Below are 23533 nucleotides of genomic sequence, written 5' to 3'. Positions count from 1 at the left end.
TAGTGAAAAAAATGAATACCCTCCTTTCATAAGCACCTGGACTTATCTGGTGGCACCTGAAGACCACGTTACTGTTATTAACATTTATCTTTATAACGAGAACGAGAACTGCTTACTAAATAAATTACTTTTCTTAATAACATTACAAAACCATTTGAACTCCTCACAATATAGTGTATGTGCTCTACACAAATATTCATCCACTGAACCAGTTATTTACCACGGAGGTGTACATGTCCAGTACAAAAGTTTCATCAAATATCCTCAGCCCTTCTTCAGAATACAGTTCTCATTCCACCACGTGTCGGCACTACCTGTTCAGCTGTCTGACGGCAGGTGGAACTGCTCGGCCGTGCGATGGGAGGACATGCAGCATCACTTCCCGTGTAACTTTGTGTCTAACTGTGTGGGCGGCGAAGATGAAGCTGGATGCTGGTCAGGTGACGGCACGTGCAGCCCGGGAACATTCCAGGTTGGCGGCCGATGCTTTTCCCTTTCATATGTAGGTGAGGAAAAAATGTCTTGGATCAATGCACATGAACAGTGTCAGAAGCGAGGAGGACAGTTGCCAAGTCTGAGTACAAGACAGGTGTGGGAATCTGTGACAGACCTTTTTCTGAAGACTGACGAATGTTCTCATTTCTTCATCGGCGCCAGGTCAGCTCCTCCGACAATATCAGTGATGTAAGTACTTGATTTGTTTTTATTTCTCGTTATTTATATTTTTAAAGACAAACGACACAATAATCAATCATCAATAGGTTCTACAGTAGGTTAATAGTTGTCAGATTTGCTACTTTGCTATTATCTGTCGCAGGTATAGAAACAGCTGGATGTGGTCAGACGATACGATCGCCCATTTCATCAGCCTGTCTGATTTCCGGCAATTTTCTCTTACTATTGACATTTGCTCGTCTATGTCAAATTTGGTCAGAATCTATAAAATAACTCAACTTGTTATAATCAAGTGTCAAGACACCTTTCCAGGTTCTTGTATTTTGTGTGAGTTTCCAGGAACTGTAAGTCCCTATGGAAACAGTGAGCTACAAGAGATCAGATCATCATCCACTTCAGTGTTCATCAAGGTCAAGAAATGTATATTTCTATATGAAAAGTGTTATTATTTTGTTCAGACGTACAAACAAAACACATAGAAAACACCTTTTAACAGTTAAATATGAATACTAGTCAGGCAGGCAAAGCCTCACCACCAAGATAGATCGTGGATGGAGTCGTTATAGATCGGTAATATGACAAAGATACTAAATGAACAGATATCATAAGCTTATCATACAAAGCTCTTAGTATGCAGCACATCAAGTGTGAGAAACATGTTCATCAAGAGACATGTCAGCAGACATTATGTCACCTAAGTTACATGTAAAAACGACAAAAAGAACATCAGCATCACCTACCCGAACAGAAACAGGCAGTGAAGCTTAAACTCTTGATTTCCTCCTTGAAGAAATAAGCTCTTCTGCAATTTCGTAATTTAGTTTTAATTTGTGGATCCTCGATTGTCTAATACCAGAAATACAGTCTTTGACTCTTTGCATAGCAGTGCCTGAGAAAGAGAACAGCTGATATATCAGAAAAAGATCGACCATATACAGTAAGATTGAATGAAAGTAGTAAGTAGCTTAGTGTTAAAGATACAAATAATTGGATCAAATAGAGAACCTTGGGGAACTCATGAGTGTATAGAGACTGATGGAGACATGCAGCCATCCACTATTACTAAGTCCTATTTGAGAAATATGACTGAAACTAATCGAGTGGGGAGTAGTCAGGAGTGGCGACCAGTCAGCTGACCCATGTATCCATGTGTTCTCCCAAAAGCCTGTCAAGGGACGACTGACTGACTGAGTGTTTAACATCTGTTTACGGACAATCAACAGAGACTTGCACCACAACCCCTCACCTCGTCGACTACCCGTCTTAGCTCTCGGCAATCATCATGGATGCTGTGGTACCATGGCTCGTGTTTGTTGTGCTGAACCTGGTGTGAACATCAGAATCATTAGCTTCCAGTACGGAGTGGAAAAGAGTTGGAAACCCGTCAGTAGGGGTTGAGTATCAGATGGAAAGTTTAATACATTTACAAACAACTGTCTAAATGGTACTAAATATTAAACTCTTTGTTTTTAGCATATAACACTATTCAGAAATAAAATATTATATTAAAGTGTTTCATTTGTGCTGATCGTTATGTCTCATGCTACTTTTAGTATCTCAACATAAGTTCAATATGTTTAACAGTCAGGCTACATACAGTGTCCCAATCATCACTTCATACACGTGTTTCTGGCGTGTGACGAGGTCTCTAGATGCTGGGGCAGTACAGATGGCGCTACACACTCCTGTCCACCACCACTGACACCATTGCCTCCATTTCAATGTGTCGGCGTGCATCAGAGTGTCCCGTACACGCTAGTCTGTGATCATCGTGCTGACTGCAAAGACGGGAGCGACGAAGACTTCTGCTACTTTCCACCCTGCCACCCTTTGTCTCCTTTTCGATGTGCAGGCAGGAGGGTTTGTTGATTTTCTGTTGAATTCTTACATGAGTATTGTTATGATCACCCTACACAAGGGAGACAACTTCAAGATCTTTATAAATTTCTAAAACTTAACGATTCTTTACACTGAGTACAAGAAAAAAAAGAAAAAAAGTGATTGTTCAAATATTTTGATTACAGTTTGAAAATTTTGCTTATCTAGGTTCTTCTGACTACTGCAAAGATAAAAACACTATTGTGTGTGCAGTGTGTCGAACAGTGGGAGCGCTGTAACGGACAAGTAGACTCTGATGATTCTGAGGATGAAGATCGATGTCTAACAGAAGTCTTCTACGAATACAACACACTTCAGTTAGAACTCCCCTAAAAATTATTTTCAATTCAAAAGGAATGTTTTCTTTTTTACCATACAACAAACTTGAATATAATTCATCCGAGATGTTTTTCTGTCTGGAATCCCACTTTACGTGTGTCACCCTTCAGCAGGTGTGTCTGCCTGTCTACCTCCGATGTAACGGTGTCAACGACTGTCCTGGTCACGAAGACGAGGCGGCATGTGACAGGTACACGTGTCCAGGCTTCTACCGCTGCCGCGCCTCTCAGGTGTGTGTTCACGAGAGTCACGTGTGTGACGGGATCTACCATTGTCCTCTACATGATGATGAAATATTGTGTAATGAAACATGTCCACACAACTGTGTCTGTCACGGCTGGGCTTTTGGTTGTTCTGGTATCTTCCATGCTGCTAGCTACCCTAACCTTCGATACGTTAATGCCAGTGGGACAGCAATGAACTTGATTGACTTTGAAAGTAATATCTACCTCGTTCATCTCATTCTAGTTCGGTGTAATATAACCAGGCTGCATGAGGTGACCTTGCCTAATCTCCGCATTCTAGACCTCAGCAGCAATCAATTAACTTACTTTAGCAACAATTCGTTTACTGGTCTAACACGACTAGAGTCTGTCAAATTAAGTTTTAATCCATTTAATGATTTGTCTTTCGTGGATGCCAGAAGAACATCGTCTCTCAAATTTGTCGATCTTTCGGACGTCGTAATTTCAAGCCTAGACTTAGGGAACATTTTCTTATCGACACTAACAACACTAAATCTCTCCGGCAGCAGCTTGGATCACGTGAAAGGACAGGGCTTTGAGGGAGCAAGAAGTTTAAGTTTATTGGACCTGAGACGTTGCCCTATGACTATTTTTCCGAGAGAAATATTTTACAATCTCACTAATCTACAGGAAATATTTGCTGACAACTACAAGCTGTGCTGTCCGGCCATACTGCCCCTTAGTTTCAACGTGCTCAACTGTCACGCTCCTTTCGATGAAGTTTCTTCCTGTGACGATCTGCTGCGATCCGGAGTCTACCGAGCAGGAGTCGCCATCTTTGCCTCACTGGCGCTACTGGGAAACCTCAGCTCCTTGGTTTACCGTTTGATGTTGCACAAAACGTCAGGTAACGTCGGGTATGACGTCTTCGTCACCAACCTGTGTGTGGCGGACTTTCTGATGGGTTTGTACCTGTCAATCATCGGTATCGCCGACTTCTGGTACAGAGGATCCTATGTCTGGGAGGATGTCGGGTGGAGAAACAGCAGTTTGTGCAAACTGGCAGGTTTTACGTCTTTACTGTCATGTGAAGTTTCCGTCTTCATCATCTTTCTCATTACAGTTGACCGCTTCCTTGTTCTCCGTTTTCCTTTCAGCGAGGTGCACTTTGGTAAACGTTCAGCGCAGTGCGCATGCGCAGTGTCTTGGCTCACAGGTGTGGCGTTGTCGGTTGTGCCTCTACTGCCGATGACGTCACACTGGCAGTTTTACAGTCAGACAAGCATCTGTGTCCCACTTCCTACCTCCAGGGTACACTTTCCAGGTCGCGAATACGCGTTTGGAGTTATTATTATTTTAAATTTTATTTTATTTATTCTGATTCTCACTGGACAGGCCTTGATATACTGGTCTGTTCACACCAATTCTATGTCTGCACAAAATACATCGAAGTCAAGAAAAGAGGTTACTATTGCCAGACGTCTAATCACAGTAGTGATGTCCGACTTCTTGTGCTGGTTTCCTGTCGGCTTAACGGGAATCCTTGCGTCCAGCGGTATCCCTATATCCGGAGAGGTCAATGTGGGGATCGCCATTTTTGTTCTTCCTATTAACGCTGCGGTCAACCCATTCCTGTACACCATCAACATCTACCTGGAACGTAGACGCCGGAAAAGGGAGGAAGAAAGACGGAAGCGTATTCTTGACCAATTAAAATGTACCAATGGACTCGCTGGTAATACAAATGTTAACTACTAATGACATTACTGAACTTCCTAAAATGTTGCTTTAGATGAATACCTTTCCTCATAAAGAGCTGCAGTAGATGTTACAGGACACTAGTTAAGGAAGAATAAGATAATACGTCCCAACATTAGAATGATGACGGTCAGCTTGTCACAGTCGCAGCTTCCCAGAAACCCCTGGACAGTCCTGAGAGAAAGTTCTTTTTTGATGTTTAACTTAAGAAATAACGAATGTAAAGTTTGGCACAACACTGCCTTGACTGTATCAGCTGTGTCTAAGTAGTTATAATCCATAAATTGTCATCCACATTCACAACTTATCTTAAATTGTAAAAACAATTACAGACAAAACACAACTTACTTTTACCCTTGGTGACACACATTATACACTAAATGATGCTGTCCTTAGGGACGAGCTACCAATCATCTTAACATATCAAATGCTTCCTTTTGGTGTCAGACGTTGTATTCCTGGCCAGATCAATGGGATACTCATTAACTAAACAATTTACAAAATAAAACAACACAAAACTCTTCAAGACATCAGGCAGCCCTATTAGTCCGTGGCATTACCCAGACCCAAACACTTACGGCCATCTCCCGGTCCCGCAGACTGCGCCTGTTGACAGTTACAAACGAAAACGAAATTATTCATTCATATCTATTTAAAAGAAGACATTAAAAATTCAGCATCCAAAACCCCATCGCGTCTATAGATATAGATTATCAATTCCGAAATGAGAAATCAAACTTCTAGAGCGAACTAAATATACTCTTCTATAAAATGTGATCTTTATAAGGATTTTCAACACTATCAATTGATATCACGACGCAATAACAAATAAATAAATAATACAAACAGTGGTTCGAGACAGTCCACCTCCAAACTAAACATGTTCAATACGACTGTAACTCCATGGGCGACTAACAGGTTTCTTCTTGAGTTTTGAGTGACATGTGTCCTGAATGTAAACCCTGTTATTATCAACAAATTATTTAAAAATAAATCACAACACTTAGTGTTCCTCCTGCAAAAAGCTTCAATAACTCTTTGCTGGGGCTGGACTAAATGAGCAAATTAATGCTTTGTCATTTTAACATTTGGTTCATTTGGCCTAACTTCATTGAAATGGAGTTCACAAGATAATTAGCTTGTTACGACGACTGGTCAAAAGATCAGATACTGGTCCGACTGCTTAAATTAATCTATTTGAAATAGTTTATTTTGTATTTATTTGCTTGTAGATCTTTACCTATTTTTTTATTAACTGCAATCATCTTATCCCAGGAAGCCTTCCCACGTAGTTTATGCCAGTTAAAACCCCATTGAAATAGCTCGGCCATAAACTAGGGAGCCACTAGTGAGCTTTAATTAATCATTACTATGATCAACATGATACTGTCAAGTGTGATGCATTGTCGGGCAACACGGGTCTTGCTCTCACAGTCACACAGACAGACACACGCCCGACGAGCAATGAAGCCAATCGCCCCTCAGTGAACAGATAAGCAAGCACACGTAGGGACAGTACAAAAAAAAAAGAAGTTAATTGGCGATCAATATGTGCGACCCATCAACACAGAAAAAAATATTATAAAGGGAATAAAGCAACAAAGGTAAAAAAGAGCTTACAAATCAGATAATACTGATCTCCGCCGGTGGAAATGTTATAAAATACACACAGAAAGAACAACAAATACAAACTAATGGGTGGGCTGAACTAAACACACTGCCAGTAGGAACACTGAGTCACAGGTCAGAAAGCCGTCCATCGTGCCTTGACAATTCTGTGGTCAGCAGGCGAAGGAAGAATCCAGCCAAACCACAGTCCGTCCTCGCGATGACTTGGTACTCAGCGCTTGACCGAGAGTCCGCTGACCATTCCACGGTTGGTGACGATGGAAAACAATCTGTGGGTTGATAAAGATGATGGCTCGGCCACCCGAGCAGCAAGCTGCACGTGACATTCATAATTAATAATTAATGTGTTTTACCTGAAACTGTTGACATTATGTTTACCAATTTAGTAATTTTTGTTGTGATATTCACAATGATGGTTTCGTGGAGACCAATACCTCAGCCGACAGTCACGGCACTCCCATGAATTTATCTCGAAAGCGTTGCTCCGTCCTTCTGGCCTGATTGGCCAACCTCGTCAGAGACCGAGGACTGCTCTTTGTCACTGACTCACCACCTTGCTCAAGGTTCTCTAACCCAAGTGTCTTTCCTCCTAAGTCTTGCCTTCTTGGCTTGACACCAAGTCTCGAGGTAAAGTGAAGTCGGCGTTAGAGATGCTGAAGTCCCTCCGACCGATAACCAGTCGGTCGGTCCACTCTGACCTCGTGCCGAGAGGTGTCCTCCTGGCTCGCCGTTCTCCTAATTTACTCTGTGCATTAGCCCGTCACATACTACGAGAGATGCCATTGGTCACTCACCAATCAATCAAGTAGCAAACATAAGAAACAAATGTTCCTGCATTCATTTCGTATTTGCTTCAAACTGCTGGTATTTTCAAAGTATTATTAATATTCTACTCAAAAGAGTGCAAAACTTGCAGCCTGTACTTACTTTCAACATTAAGTATTATTTCCTTCACGTCATCTGTAATGTATTATCTGACAGCAAAGCAATACAAGACTTCCAAAATCTCCAGGGAGACATGATCAAACCAATTATGATTAAACAAAGTTTTTAAAGACGTTTAAGTAAAAAAATGCAAAATAGATAATGGAAGAAAATAGATACTTTACTAACTCTAGGGTCTATTTTTATCCAGGAAATGATAAACTCACTATAAACACCCTCTGTAAACATTCAGAACAACAGAGTTATATAGCGGGAACTTGCTGACTAAACCATGTTCTTGACTCTAAAGTAAATACAAATACTATGATACAACGATCTGTTCGACTGTAGACATTTTAATTCATATATTAACAATATACATCAAAACATTCTCAGTAAGAGGATTTCTTAAATATAAAAGGGATCCCAGATGCTCGCGGGTACAAAACAAAGCGACCGGAAGCTGCCTGTCAACAACTTAGGCTTCTACACCGGGTACCAGAGATGAGTCCCACTGCACGCGCTTCGAGTTGTCTGTCCTTTCCTTTAGTGTCTATGGTTTATCTGACTTTACATAATGACTATCCAGTCAAGTAACTGAGACACAATCGGCATCAGCAGTATCATTATTCAAACACCCAGTCTGACAGTTTAAGTCTCCAGCTACAATAATTTACACATCCAATATTTAAACATGCACTTGACCATTCGTCGATATTAAAAATGTCATTATTTACACCAAAGAACAGATAAGAGGAGAGCCTTCAGGTGGTACATATACACAAAAATAGAAGATATTCATATCAAAATATTTTAGCAACTGGGAAAACTATCAAGTTACGAATGCTTGTGTACAATCTGGTAATATATGGTAGCAGGTTATTGTTAATTGAACATAGTAAGCCTGAATGATTATCTTGATTAGTAAAGTTAACAGCAAGTATGTGAAAGCATAAATCAGGGGTGGGCAACATACGGCCCGCGGGCCGGATCCGGCCCGCGACGGGATTTTGACTGGCCCGCAGACTGTTTCTGATCGTACATGATAATGTGGCCCATGAACATTAACAAGACAAATCTGCGTTCCAGTCTAACTGATATTCACGTGCAGTCGTTACTGAGGATTTCTATGTCCGACATGCAGCCAGACTTCAAGCAACTTGCTGACAACTTTGATCGACCGCAGCTGTCTCATTGACTTCAGCAGCTATTGAAGTACATTACCTTAACATCATTAAATACTGTTTTCGGTCTCTATGCTTTAAAATTAAAGTTTGCGAGTTTACATTAAACACGATTTATTCCTTGCATATGTAGATAAATACGCGATTAAGGTATTGATCCAGTAGTCTGGCCCGCCAAGGACTTCATTTCCCCATATCCGGCCCGCCGACCGGAGAAGTTGCCCACCCCTGGCATAAATAGTTAGAAAAGACTGAAAATAAGTCTCCGGTGAATATTTAAACCAGACAAATAAAGTCAAAGGGCCGGAACTCTATCTTACTTCAGTAACTTTTTACCTTCAATATTGAAATGATAAAAACCATCTTCACCCTCATCCTTTATCCGGGCATGGGACCGGCAGGTTACCCGAGTGGTTTCTAGGCGGAGTTTTGTATTGAACAGACCAGCTAAACTGTCATTCTCATAACCAGACTTCGACTCCCTTTTCCTGTGGATGTATTTTGCGTTTAAATGGAAAGAAAGGGCAGATTGTAAGGTGGACTTCAATGATAAATACTAACTTTGAATTATGTCCGATCAAACTTTTGGGTTGTGAAATGGATGTTTACTAACTGCCTAATCATCAGCACAATAATAGTCTCAAAGCCTTTTGTTATAACGATGGGCAGAACGCTAAAACTGCGATAAGCTATTCATCTTCTCAAAAGGTTAGTTTTCTACTGTCCAATAAAAAGTTATCGGCCCACAACCTTGTGTATGATGTGAGATTTTGCCCCCTGTGTGATTGAGTTTGACACACCTGCTTTACAGTGTTGCTGACATCAGTTATATAAACAATGTTGTATATCAGCTCCAGTTGTGTTTTGTCTCGAGTGACCCTCACAAGGTAGGCACACACGAGACATAGTTCTATAGAGTAGTGTTGAAATAGAGTGATGTCCCTTCGCCTGTCTCATCCTTTTCCATCATATAATTAGTACTTTGTGTTTACTTTCGGCTTGCATTTCATGTTTTGTGTATGCAAATCTGTACATAAATATCTTACGTTAATAAACGAGTGAGAACCATATTTGATTTTCATTTCTTTTTTCCTTACGTTTTTGAGTGCCGATGTATTCTGTACTGGTTTTGTTTTTTTTTTTAATAGTCGAGAGGCGTTTACGACATGAAACAAAGATAACTCATGTACGCTTTCGTGCCTACAACATCATGCAGTTGCTTCCCTTAGACCACACTGTATCAAAACTTAAGTTTGAGAATTCTCAATCCGTCAAAAATATAAATATGGTTGCCCCACTTATGTCTTAATCTAGTACATAACCTGCATGATTCAAATTATAGTATACTGAAATTATAACGGAGATTTAAGTCCAGAAACCGTACAGCTGAATACTTCAAAAGTTCACAGTATTCAAGGCACCCATAGAAAGAACAAAACTTCGCTGTAGGTCTGGTGCTTAAGAGTCAGGAAGTGGGACCATGCCACTCCTGCCCTTCGTTTTCTGAACTTGCGCCCCATATTTTTTCGCTTTCTATTCAAACTGTCTTTGAATTTCTTCGCAGCCTATGACTACTTCTCTGTGCTTTTCTTCTTCTCCATGCCAGTCACACTACTCCGCTCTTCGTCTGATAACCGTTCGCTCTCTATCCCTGTCATCAGGCCAACCATCATCCGATGGAAAACAGTGAAAGTTTCTTCCCAGCATCACCAATCAACAAAACTCTTTATATTCAATTGACTAGTCGACCTCCTCGTCATTGTCTGCCCATTTTTTACACACCTACACACATACATCCACATTTCTACACTTTGGAGGCTACCTGGAAGATCCACGTAAGCTGTGCAGGTGGACATCTTTGTCATCTTTGTCAATGAAGAAATTGTTTTTATCGTCCGTTGGATGTGTTTATTTGCTATGGACTGTACTGAAGCTTGTTTGTTGTTTTGATGTCTGTACGGCGGAGTCCTGCACGTGCTGTGTGTTGACACTGCCCTAAGATGTGGACGACACGGGCTGCTGAATACGGACATTTTGACGTCATCTTATTTTGACGTCACCTTATTTTGACGTCACCTTATTTTGACGTCACATCAACTTCTTTCATTTGCAAGGCGCCTTGGGGTGTCCTTGGAGTCCAAAGACCTGGATAAAACGCTACACAAACAATAATAATAATAGTAGTAATATTATTAATATTACAAATAAACAATTTATTTACGTCAATTTACGTTTTAATCTAGAAAACAAGTGAGTGAGACAATACGGTAATACAACACAAGGACTTGTCTATAAAATTTACCTCAAAATACATTTATTGCGCACAACCTCTCTATCACTGTGTTAAAATCGCTGCAGTCCTACCCGAGTGATCGCACACAGTCTGAGCAACAATAGGCACATATTTTCGCCTTCTCCATTGAAGAACACGTCTCCTCCTTCAAAAACGTCTTGCATAAACAAGAAAATTCTTCCATCTACTCCTCAGTTCTTCATCTTCATTATCAAACTTCGTGTTTTTCTCAGGTTGTCATCCGTGTGTTGACGCTTACCTTGACTGTCGGTTTGTTCCTTGTCTTTTGTATACAGTGCATTTAGCTGGCCTCCATGTTTGGAAATTCGCTGTAAAATCTCAACCATCGTCATTGTCATCTTCGTCGTCATCGTCATTAAGTTTTGTTCGAAGGACATTACCACTTAGACCTGCCTTCATTTGTTTAAAAAAACTAAAGATGAAGGTGGTTGGGAAAGAGGAAGAGGACGAGAGAAGGTGAACCACTTTCCTACTCTCCCTGCGTGTTTTCATACCCAATAGGGGTATCAAGTACCCATTCAACAAGGGCAGTGAGGGTCAGTCAGTCAGTCAGTCAGTCAGTCAGTCAGTCAGTCAGTCAGTCAGTCAGTCAGTCAGTCAGTCAGTCAGTCAGTCAGTCAGTCAGTCAGTCAGTCAGTCAGTCTTGTAGCTACGTAGCACTATGCCATTTAATGATTTGTTTTGGTAGCGAACGTACAGAAAGAGAGAGCACAGCAGGTGACAACAGTGATGTACAAAAAGCAGCAACATGATGCAGGGATTTCATTTTGTGTGCTCGTTTGTCTCCCCCGCCCTTCCCCAAGTCTCTCCACCCTCCACATGAGGTCTGTACGTCATCTGACAGCAGGTGTCTTCTTTTTGATCGTCAAAAAAGCTCTTCTACAGGTAGGACCCGTGCACGGCCTCGTGATCTTACAAATCATTGATGTTTCAAGAGCTTGAGATTCCAGAACACGTTGTAGTTACTGCTGTGTGCGTGTTTGCGAGCATATAAATTTGTGTGCATGTGTGTATTAGGTATGCTCAGGTGTATTTGTGTGTGTATGTGTGACTACTACTACTACTTATGATAATACAGCAAATGTATTTAACATCTGATTCTACCTACAGGCCTACTCTAAGCGCCTGATATATTCACATAATGTGAACACACATATTTCAGTGCGAGCAAAGTCAGACTGTATCGACGAATGAGTGCAACACACGCGAAAGTTCACCGATCAACAGAAGGTCGAGACAACATGAAGACCACAGCTGTGCCCATCGTGAAGTCCGCACGTCGGACAAGAACCGAAGCCACCGAAACAATCACAAGTCCAACACCAGGAAGACATCAGCTAAAACAGAAACACGAAAGAGCTCTGTACCCTCCACCCGGTTATACTGCGTAAAGTAGGAGACAATATCACACAATGAAAATACGGAACAGTCAAGCACAAGAAAATTTATTTCTAATTATTTGTAGGATAATATTAAGCCTTAATTGCTGGGTAATATAAGTCCTTAATTTGCTAATATTTCTTAGATAAATGCTTTCTTTCTTGAAACATTCTTAAAACACACACACACGCACAAACAGAAAGAGAGAGAGAGAGAGAGAGGGAGTGAAAAATACGCAAAATTAGCAAGCATGGAAATAAAAACAAATTCACGAAGATGTAATGTCATTCAGAAATAAATATTTCTTATGACTAAGACATTTAAAAATATTTTTTAACATTGAAATCTCTTTCCAAAGGGTGGAATGAAAGTTAACATATTTTTCTGTTTTACTACAGAGATACTTAAAGCTAGTTTCGTCTAGTGAGGCTTTTGGATCTACATTTTTTTTAAACTGCAGTTTAAAGGAGCCCGATAACATTTATAAGTTAAGAAATAAAATAAAATAAAATGAAACATTTAGAAGTAAAGCAAAAAAAAAATATTTTTACTAAAATAAAAAACCCTCGAAAGTTCATTTTTCTTGAAGTAAAGGAATGTAATTCTACTTCGATTGTCACCACCGTGAAATGTTTTGTATCCACCACCCACTGAATCACGACGGTATTCGAGAGCAGAAGACAGCAAAAAAAAAAAAAAAAAAAATCACAGCTCAAACATTTCAAGGGAAAAAGCTTTATAATCGGGTATTCGTACAGTACTGAGTCACTGCCGAGCTTCCAGTCTCATTCTGTACAGTAGCTGTGTGTCTAGTCAGATGTGTTCACACACGTGAGCAACTGTTCTTTAGTCTTCTGTACTTCACAGCCATCTGAAAATTACTATTATGAAGTGGCTTGTAATCTTTTGTAAAATGAATGTCATTTGATAAAGTCTCTGAATCAAACAAAACTGTAAAAATAGCATTATTACTGAAGGTTATGGTAAACTCAAATAATATCAGGGCGAGCTGTTGAGATGTTGACGACGACTGCAATGTAGTGTGAACAGAATCTATCTCTTATTGAACTTTGTTATTAATTTGGGGTCAGATGTTAAACTGTCTATAAACTACAGGCACACATACATCCTTTTGACAAATGGTTTGTTTAAAGAGAAAGGAAAAAATACGGAACTAAAGTCACGACAAGTCACGTGATGTCACAGGTGTGTTGTGTAAAGTGTCTAACAAAAGTAGACCTGTGAAATGAGTCAACAGACAGCTTTATGTGCTGCATTTGATAATTGTTTAATCTTCTATTTCATAAAAAAAAAATCTGGCACGGAAATTGTGAAGCGAGTGTAGGTCGTTGTTCTGGAAAAAGGTGAAGAGCTAAGTGTCTTGTTTCCAAAGTCATGTGGTGGTGTTCAGACCCCGCAGATGATGTTTTACTTCTGGAGCTGTAGATACAGCGTGGTGAAAATATTACTCTAGAATCAAGAAACATAAAATAGTGTGGGTGAGATTCGACTCTGCTTTATCCAAGCTGGCCTGGGAGAAACCATCTGCTCTTTCATAATCACTGACCGCTTTCCTAGCCTTCCTGAGGCAACTATTTTCTACTAACGTTTTTCTGGTGGCGCTCATCTCCTTTCACCTCTTGTGTTCAGTGTCTGTTCCCACAAACGATTTTCGAGACTTTTACTGTTACGTTTTAATATAACAACTCAGCAACAGCTTTCTTTGTTTTTTTAAAGATTGTGCTGTTGCTGATGACGACAATAATGATGGTTTTCTGATAACTAATTTATATTTTTTCAGGTGAGGCAGCATGACCAGAATAAATCTTGTTACCTATCTGTGTTTATTAATATGCTTACTTCAAAATTATATCATTGCAAGTACCACTGATACCAACAAGTGGGAAGAAGAAAATATTACCAAGGGTATATGGTTTCCAGTTTATCTCCCCTTTTCACGAGAATCTACCAGTCTGTTTGATTTCAAACACACTGACCGTTACTTGTCTGTAGAAAAAGGTGAAGATGACAAGTCTGACAACGTGGTGACACACGTACATGGTGTGAGCAACACCAGCTCCGCCACCGAGCCATTGGCGAGTGTCAATACGTTTGACGACCTGACTACAAGTTTACCTTCACCTCATTGGCACTTACAGCTTCAAGAATGTGCCAACCACTCGCACATTTATCCCGTGAAGGGGAGCGAAGGGAGCATCCTCATTTCTCTCACACAGACCGACAACTCACAGACAGACTCGGTTGTCCTCTCCTGCACCATCGAGCTAGAAGTTCCCCAAGGAATGGTGGCTCACGTGTTGACGTCAACAGAATTAACAACAGGTCAATATAGAGTGATTTTAACTGATGAAGACAACGTGGTTATATTTCGTGATGATATCTTTTTCCTCCCCACTGAATTTTTCACTTACTCCAATATTGTGAGGCTTCAGTTGATGGTAAGTAGCTTGAAAAAAGCTTGTCAGCTGAGCGTGAACTTCACGGCAGTCCCACAAGGAACTCGGCCACAACTCACCACTACCTTCCTCTCCTCAACTACAGGTATTTTATCTAATTTACATGAAATTTTGTATCATGTAGTTTTTCATGCCAAAAGCTCGTCGAAAACATCTTAAGACTATTTCTCTCTGCTTAACTGCGAGTATCTTTTTTATAATTTACATTAGACATTTATCTCTTTGTCTTTTTTTATCTAGTATAACAGACCGTTATTTGCCTCTAACATATTCTTTTCTAAATCTTGTTTACTTTGTTACTCATAACAGTATTGTGGATTTTTACTCATATTGCAATAATTTAATGTACTTTATAAGTTTTGTAATTTCTGACAACGATCCACGAGTCATAAACAGTATTTGTCATTCAGTAACGGTTCCAACTCGTCCTCTAACAAATGAGATTTAAAGTTTGATTCACGATGTCTTCAGGATATAATCTGTCAGATAATTATTAACTTTAGTAATTTGAGGAGGCAGTTGTAGCTTTGGAAGTGTGCTGAGTTACAATGTTAATAAACGGAGAGAAGGTGTTAGCTATGTGATACACTTCATACTTGCGAGGAAGGTACATACTTTACTGGCCACGTGTAACAAGATGCTCGGTGGTCACATCTCCTTGAACCTGGTGATGACAATCACTGACTAGCAGCAAATCGGTTTGTTTAATAATTTCAACAGTATTCTTGAATGGGCATGTATTCTGACTTTTCAAAGAAATGTACCAAATAATAAAAACAACAACAACAACAACAACAACAACAAAATAATGTTAAAATGTGTCTGCTGTACAGGACGCTTAACTACGATAAAATGGGATCTTAATGCGAGGAAAAAAATTTAATTTTGAGTTTAGCTGAGCCAATACAAATAAAGACATGTACATTATAACAGTATTGGAAAGGAAAAGCTTCTCATACCCCAACCTTCCTTTTTCTTCTACCGATATACAATGTATTTTTATTTAGTAATTAAGCTTTTTTTTATTAAATTATCTTTGAAATGCATTTTGCTGGACTAAATGACTAATGTATGTTAAATCAAGTATAAGGCTGTTATTGAAAAACATTGAGTGAATTAACAAGAGTCCACTGCAATTTATAGTAGATGTTTTTATGTCATTGTGATACACTCTTGCCAAAAAATAATTTATTCAGAAATATATTGATTTGTAAATCAATCACTATAACTGCTTGTTGTCAATAACAGGCTATATAGACACATCACAACCGAGTGAAAACAAAGAATACCATCCTTTCATAAGCACCTGGACTTACCTGGTGGCACCTGAAGACCACGTTACTGTTATTAACATTTATCTTTATAACGAGAACACTAACTGCTTCCTAAATAAATTACTTTTCTTGATAATATTACAAAGCCATTCGAACTCCTCACAATATAGTGTATGTGCTCTACACAAATATTCATCCACTGAACCAGTTATTTACCACGGAGGTGTACGTGTACAATACAAAAGTTTCACCTCCTATGACCGGCCCTTCTTCAGAATACAGTTCTCGTTCCACCACGTGTCGGCACTACCTGTTCAGCTGTCTGAAGGCAGGTGGAACTGCTCGGCCGTGCGATGGGAGGACATGCAGCATCACTTCCCGTGTAACTTTGTGTCTAACTGTGTGGGCGGCGAAGATGAAGCTGGATGCTGGTCAGGTGACGGCACGTGCAGCCCGGGGACATTCCAGGTAGACGGCCGATGCTTTTCACTTACATTTTTAGATAAGCAAGAAATGTCTTGGATCAATGCACACGAACAGTGTCAGAAGCGAGGAGGACAGTTGCCGAGTCTTAGCACAAGACAGGTTGGGAATCTGTGACAGACCTTTTCCTGAAGACTGACGAATGTCCTGGTTTCTTCATCGGCGCCAGGTCAGCTCCTCGGACAATATCCGTGATGTAAGTACTTTATTCTCGTTTTTATTTATTTTTGTTTATATTCTTAAATACAAATTACGCAATGATAAAATCATAAATAGGTTCTACAGTAGGTTAATAGTTCTAGTATTTTTTATTTTGCTCTTCTCTGTCGCAGGTATAGAAACAGCTGGAGGTGGTCAGACGATACGATCGCCCATTTCATCAGCCTGTTTGGTTTCTCGAAATTTTCTCTGACTATTGACCTTTGCTCGTCTATGTCGCATTTGTTCAGAAACTATAAAATGAGTCCACTTGCTGTAATCGAGTGTCAGGGCAGATTTTTTTCTTGTCTTTTGTGTGAGTTTCCGGGAACTGTAAGTCCCTATGAAAACAGTGAGCTAACCGAGATTAGAACATCATCCCCTTCAATTTTCATCAAGGTAAAGAAATGTATTTTTTTATATGAATTTTTTTATTACTTTGTTAAAACGCACAAACAATTCACAGAGAAAACAGCTTCTTACAAGTAAAGGTGAATAGTAGTCAAGCAAACAAAGCCTCACGACCAAGTAACTGTGAATGAACATTAGATAACAATTGACCATGAGGTAAGTATAGGGACACTGACCAACATAAAGATAAAGTACGCTAGTAGAATTTAAAGCAATAGATGAAGGTGGGAAGGGATGTAGACATAGTAAACTGTGTAAAGATGAAGTCATTATAGATCGCTAACATTACAAACAATATTACAAAAAGAGTTAAAATATTACTAAATGAACAGATATCTTTAAGAGAGCGTGTGAATGTAGCCTTATAGTCCGAGTGGCGAATGTGATGTGGAAGAGAGTTCCACTGCTTAGCAACACAGAGGGAGGACTTCCGGTTTCCGTATGTGACTGTGTGACAGGGAGGAGAGAATGTGGGAGCCTGATCAAAGGTGTCAGAAGTGTCATCTTAGAGTACTTAAGCAGATGAGAAAAGACAAAAGCTTAGCTCTTAACAGCACAGCAAGTGTGAGAAACATGTTCATCAAGAGACATGTCAGCAGACATGAGACAGGCAGTGAAGCTTAAACTCTTGATTTCCTCCTTGAAGAAATAAGCTCTTCTGGTTTTCCGTAATTTAGTTTTAATTTGTGGATCCTCCATTGTCTTATACTAGAAATACAGTAGAAAGCATAGTCTATGAATGAGTCTGGAATGGTTATACTGTAGAGGACCTGCTGTCTATCGCCCACAGTAGTCAGGAATGGCGCTCAGTCAGCTGACCCATGTATCCATGTGTTCCTCCCAACAACAGATGGTCAAGTGACGACTAACTGAGTGTTTAACATCTGTTTACGGACAATCAACCCAGACTTGTACCACAACCCCTCAGCTCGTCGACTACCCGCCTTAGCTGTCCGCAGTCAACGTGGATGCTGGGTTACCATGGCTCGTGTTAGTTGAGCTGAACCTGGGTGTGAATATCAGAAGCATTAGATTTCAGTACGAAGCGGAAAAAAGTTGAAAACCTATCAGTAGGGGTTGAGTATCAGATGGATACTTTAATACCTTTACCTTTACAAACAACACTCTAAATGGTACTAAATATTAAACTTTCTTTTTAGCATATAACACTATTCAAATATAAAATATTATATTAAAGTGTTTCACTTGTCCTGATCGTTATGTCTCATGCTACTTTTAGTATCTCAACAAAAATTCAATATGTGTAACAGTCAGGCTACATACAGTGTCCCAATCATCACTTCACACACGTGTTTCTGGCGTGTGAAGAGGTCTCTAGATGCTGGGGCAGTACAGATGGCGCTACACACTCCTGTCCACCACCACTGACACCATTGCCTCCATTTCAATGTGTCGGCGTGCATCAGAGTGTCCCGTACACGCTAGTCTGTGATCATCGTGCTGACTGCAAAGACGGGAGCGACGAAGACTTCTGCTACTTTCCACCCTGCCACCCTTTGTCTCCTTTTCGGTGTGCAGGCAGGAGGGTTTGTTGCTTCTCTGTTGACTTCTTACATCAGTATTGTTATGATCACCCTACACAAGGGAGACAACTTCCATCTCGATACTAAGTCTTAAATCTCAATGTTTCTTTGCCTGAGTCTGAGATAATGACCGAAAAAGTAACTATAATTGATACTTTTAAATTATAATAAGAAAATTTTTGTTTTTCTTGGTTTGTCCGATTGCTAGAAACATAGAACATTATTGTGTGTGCAGTGTGTCGAACATTGGGAGCGCTGTAACGGACAAGTGGACTGCGATGATTCTGCAGATGAACAGCAATGTCTAACAGGAGTCTTCAATGAACACAACACACTGGAGCCCGATCTTCCCCTTCAAATTGATTTCGATTCAAAAGGAATGTTATCTTTTTCACCATACAGCAAACATGAATACAATTCATCAGAGATGTTTTTCTGTCCGGAATCACACTTCAAGTGTGTCAGCCTTCAGCAGGTGTGTCTGCCTGTCTACCTCCGATGTAACGGGGTCAACGACTGTCCTGGTCACGAAGACGAGGCGGCATGTGACAGGTACACGTGTCCAGGCTTCTACCGCTGCCGCGCCTCTCAGGTGTGTGTTCACGAGAGTCACGTGTGTGACGGGATCTACCATTGTCCTCTACATGATGATGAAATATTGTGCAATGAAACATGTCCACACAACTGTGTCTGTCACGGCTGGGCTTTTGGTTGTTCTGGTATCTTCCATGCTGCTAGCTACCCTAACCTTCGATACGTTAATGCCAGTGGGACAGCAATGAACTTGATTGACTTTGAAAGTAATATCTACCTCGTTCATCTCATTCTAGTTCGGTGTAATATAACCAGGTTGCATGAGGTGACATTGCCTAATCTCCGCATTCTGGACCTCAGCAGCAATCAATTAACTTACTTTAGCAACAATTCGTTTACTGGTCTAACACGACTAGAGTCTCTCAAATTAAGTTTTAATCCATTGAATGTTTTGTCTTTCGTGGATGCCATAAGAACATCGTCTCTCAAATTTCTTGATCTTTCGGACGTCGTAATTTCAAGCTTAGACTTGGGGAACATTTTCCTCTCTACACTAACAACACTAAATCTCTCCGGCAGCGGCTTAGATCACGTGACAGGACAGGGCTTTGAAACCAGCGAGAAGTTTAAGATTATTGGACCTGAGACGTTGCCCTATGACTATTTTTCCAAGACAAATATTTTACAATCTCACTAAATACAGGAAATATTTGCTGACAACTACAAGCTGTGTTGTCCGGCCATACTGCCCCTGGTTTCAACGTGCTCAACTGCCACGCTCCTTCCGATGAAGTGTCTTCCTGTGACGATCTGCTGCGATCCGGAGTCTACCGAGCAGGAGTCGCCATCTTTGCCTCACTGGCGCTACTGGGAAACCTCAGCTCCTTGGTTTACCGTTTGATGTTGCACAAAACGTCAGGTAACGTCGGGTATGACGTCTTCGTCACCAACCTGTGTGTGGCGGACTTTCTGATGGGTTTGTACCTGTCAATCATCGGTATCGCCGACTTCCGGTCCAGAGGATCCTATGTCTGGGAGGATGTCGGGTGGAGAAACAGCAGTTTGTGCAAACTGGCAGGTTTTACGTCTTTACTGTCATGTGAAGTTTCCGTCTTCATCATCTTTCTCATTACACTTGACCGCTTCCTTGTTCTCCGTTTTCCTTTCAGCCAGGTGCACTTTGGCAAACGTTCAGCGCAGTGCGCATGCGCAGTGTCGTGGCTCACAGGTGTGGTCATGGCTTGTGTTCCTCTACTGCCGATGACGTCACACTGGCAGTTTTACAGCCAGACAAGCATCTGTGTCCCACTTCCTACCTCCAGGGTACAATTTCCAGGTCGCGAATACGCGTTTGGAGTTATTATTATTTTAAATTTTATTTTATTTATTCTGATTCTTACTGGACAAGCTTCCATATACTGGTCTGTTCACACCAATTCTATGTCTTCACAAAATACATCGAAGGCAAGAAAAGAGGTTACTATTGCCAGACGTCTAATCACAGTAGTGATGTCCGACTTCTTGTGCTGGTTTCCTGTGGGCTTAACGGGAATCCTTGCGTCCAGCGGTATCCCTATATCCGGAGAGGTCAACGTGGGGATCGCCATTTTTGTTCTTCCTATTAACGCTGCGGTCAACCCATTCCTCTACACCATCAACATCTACCTCGAACGCAGACGCCGAAAAAGGGAGGAAGAAAGACGGAAGTGTATATAATTAACCAACTAAAGTTTGCTAATGGAAATAGAAAGACCACGTTAACTGCTAATGACATTATTGAACTTCTCAAAACGTTGCTTTCGATGAAAACCTTTTCGCATAAAGAGATGCAGAAAATGTTGCAGGACACTAGTTAAGGAAGAATAATAACATACGCTGCGACATTAGAATGATGAGTACGGTCAGCTTGTCACAATCACTATATCTCTTTCATAAGCTAATAAAAATACACCACATTTTTTTAATGAATTCCCTAGTAATCTTGCATCAATTAATTCTCACTACTATCTAGGATATGTCATTGCTAGTTATTAATGATCTCTAATTTTAAACACAGTCCTCAGGTAAAGTTCCTATTTGAAATAATGTACTGCTTTTATCTGCTTGTAGATCTTTACCTATTATTTTCTTGTAGGTAAACGCAAGTGTCATTACCTTATCCCAGAAAGCCTTCCCACGGAGTTTATGCGAGTTAAAATCCCATTGAAATAGCTCGGCCATAAACTAGGGAGCCACCAGTGAGGTTTAATTAATCATTACTATGATGAATACGATACTGTCAAGTGATATGCATTGTCGGGAAACGCGGGTCTTGTTCTCTCAAAGGCACGCTCACAGTCACACAGACAGACATTCACACGCCCGACACGAGCTACGAAGCCAGTTACTCCTCAGTGAACAAATAAATACGCACACGTACGGAAAGAATAAAATATAAGTAATGGCGATCACTAGGTGCGACCTACCAACTCAAATAAAAAGAAAAAAAAAACACATCGAAGGAAGAAAAAAAATTAAAAACAGAGTTTAGAAATCAGATTTAAAAAAATAAAACAAAAACAAAACAAAAAAATCCCTCCTGCGTGGAAATGTTATAAAATACACACAGAAGTAAATACTTCTGAAGAACAAGCAAAAACAAACTAATGGGGGGGGGGGGCTGAACTAAACGCACTGCTAGTCGGGATACTGAGTCACAGGTCAGACAACGCCCATCGTCCCTTGACACTTCTGTGGTCAGCAGCCGAAAGCGTAGTCCGTCCTCGCTTGGCCGACAGTCCGCTGACGATTGCACGGTTTGGGGGACGATGGAACAGTCTGAGGGTTGAGATGATGGCTCAGCCACCCCAGCAGCAAGCGACACGTGACATGCATAATTAATAATTAATGTGTTTTACGTGAAACTGTTGACATTATGTTTACCAATTTAATGTTCTTTGTTGAAATATTCCTTGGTTTTAGTCAAAAAACGTGAATACTGGGCCAGTGGGCGAGAGTAGCCTCAGTCCTCACTACACGCGTCAACATAGAGTTGCAGGGGAACCATACGCACAATACTCACTCGTCGATCAGTCCCTCCAACCGATGACCAGTTTGTCCGTCCACTGTGACCCCGTGCCTAGAGGTGTCCTCCTTGTTCTCCGTTCTCCTAATTTACTTTGTGCATTAGTCCGTCACATACTACGAGAGATGCCATTGGTCACTCACCAACCAATCAAGTAGCTAACATATGGAAAAATTTTTTTCCTGCATTCACTCCGAGTTTGCTTCAAACTGCTGGTATTTTCTATGTATTGTTAATACTCGACTCAAAAGAGTGCAGAAGTTTGCAGTCTGTACTTACAATTAACATTAGGGATTATCTCCCTCACGCCATCTGTAATGTAGTCATCTGACAGCAAAGCAATACAAGCAAGTAAAAGTGCAAAATAGATAATGGAAGAAAATAGATACTTTACTAACTCTAAGCTCTATTTTTATCCAGGTGTGAAAGGTCACTAAACTGTTTATCATCCTGTGCATATTTAGTTAACTATTACAATAAATGCAGTCGAAAAAAAACATTAAAAAGCACATACACCTCTCCACTCATATCAAGTACACCATTGTCCTGATAACAACGTACCATGTGAATGTGTTCAAGCATCATCAGTTTAAAAATAATCAGTATTTAAATGTATTACAGAATAAATAGAGTTGAAGGTACGTTTCTTAGAGCCTTATTCTGAAAAGTGATAAACTCCCTACGAACCATCCTCTGCAACCATTCAGAAAAACAGTTGTTAGAGAGCGAGTTATGAATACGTGTCTACAATCTTGTAGTTTATTGCAGCAGGTTATTGTTAATTCAACATAGTAATCCTCCTGAATGATGACTGATTAGTAAAGTTAACAGCAAGTATGTAAGAGCATAAATAGTTAGAAAAGACTGTGAAAAAAGTCTCCCATGGATATTTAAACCAAGCAAATAAGCCAAATGGCCTTATAAAAATATTAATTTATTCTCCTTTAGTTTACCTTGAAGTCCACACAAATTTCAGTGCAAACAGGAAAAAAGTATTACGAGTATCTGTGACATGTTGTCTCCACACCGTCAAATTTTACAATCAGGGTGTATAACTCGCGCTAGCTTTTAGTCTGGCCTCATGATTATTGCCCTTACACTTGTAAACAATATCACGTGCTCCATAGATCACACCAGGTAAACTCGATGTACACTCGTCTCTACTCTCAGTAGAAGCAGATTGATTTACAGGGCGGCCAGAACTCTATCTTACCTCAGTAACTTTATACCCTCAATATTGAAATAATCAGAAACCATCTTCACCCTTTTTCCTATTTTGTAT

The 23533-nt window shown here is 40.3% G+C and overlaps 1 protein-coding gene across 1 annotated transcript; it reads left to right on the top strand.

The window, feature by feature from the left end:
• Positions 1-2305: 2305 nt before the first annotated feature.
• On the top strand, positions 2306-21172 carry LOC112555192 (low-density lipoprotein receptor class A domain-containing protein 3-like). Its single transcript, XM_025223466.1, has 2 exons — positions 2306-2535; positions 18889-21172. The coding sequence occupies exon 2, from the start codon at positions 19033-19035 to the stop codon at positions 19882-19884; it is 852 nt and encodes a 283-aa protein (XP_025079251.1). The 5' UTR covers positions 2306-2535; positions 18889-19032; the 3' UTR covers positions 19885-21172.
• Positions 21173-23533: the final 2361 nt, after the last annotated feature.

Source organism: Pomacea canaliculata, linkage group LG14, assembly GCF_003073045.1.
Source record: "Pomacea canaliculata isolate SZHN2017 linkage group LG14, ASM307304v1, whole genome shotgun sequence".
In the NCBI taxonomy this organism is placed as follows: Eukaryota; Metazoa; Mollusca; class Gastropoda; order Architaenioglossa; family Ampullariidae; genus Pomacea; species Pomacea canaliculata.
The sequence above is the reverse complement of the archived record's forward strand: the minus strand, read 5'-3'. Positions and strand labels throughout refer to the sequence as shown.

Bases quoted from the DNA above. Each gene is read 5' to 3' on its own strand.
- LOC112555192 (XM_025223466.1), top strand. From the start codon at position 19,033: ATGTTATCTTTTTCACCATACAGCAAACATGAATACAATTCATCAGAG.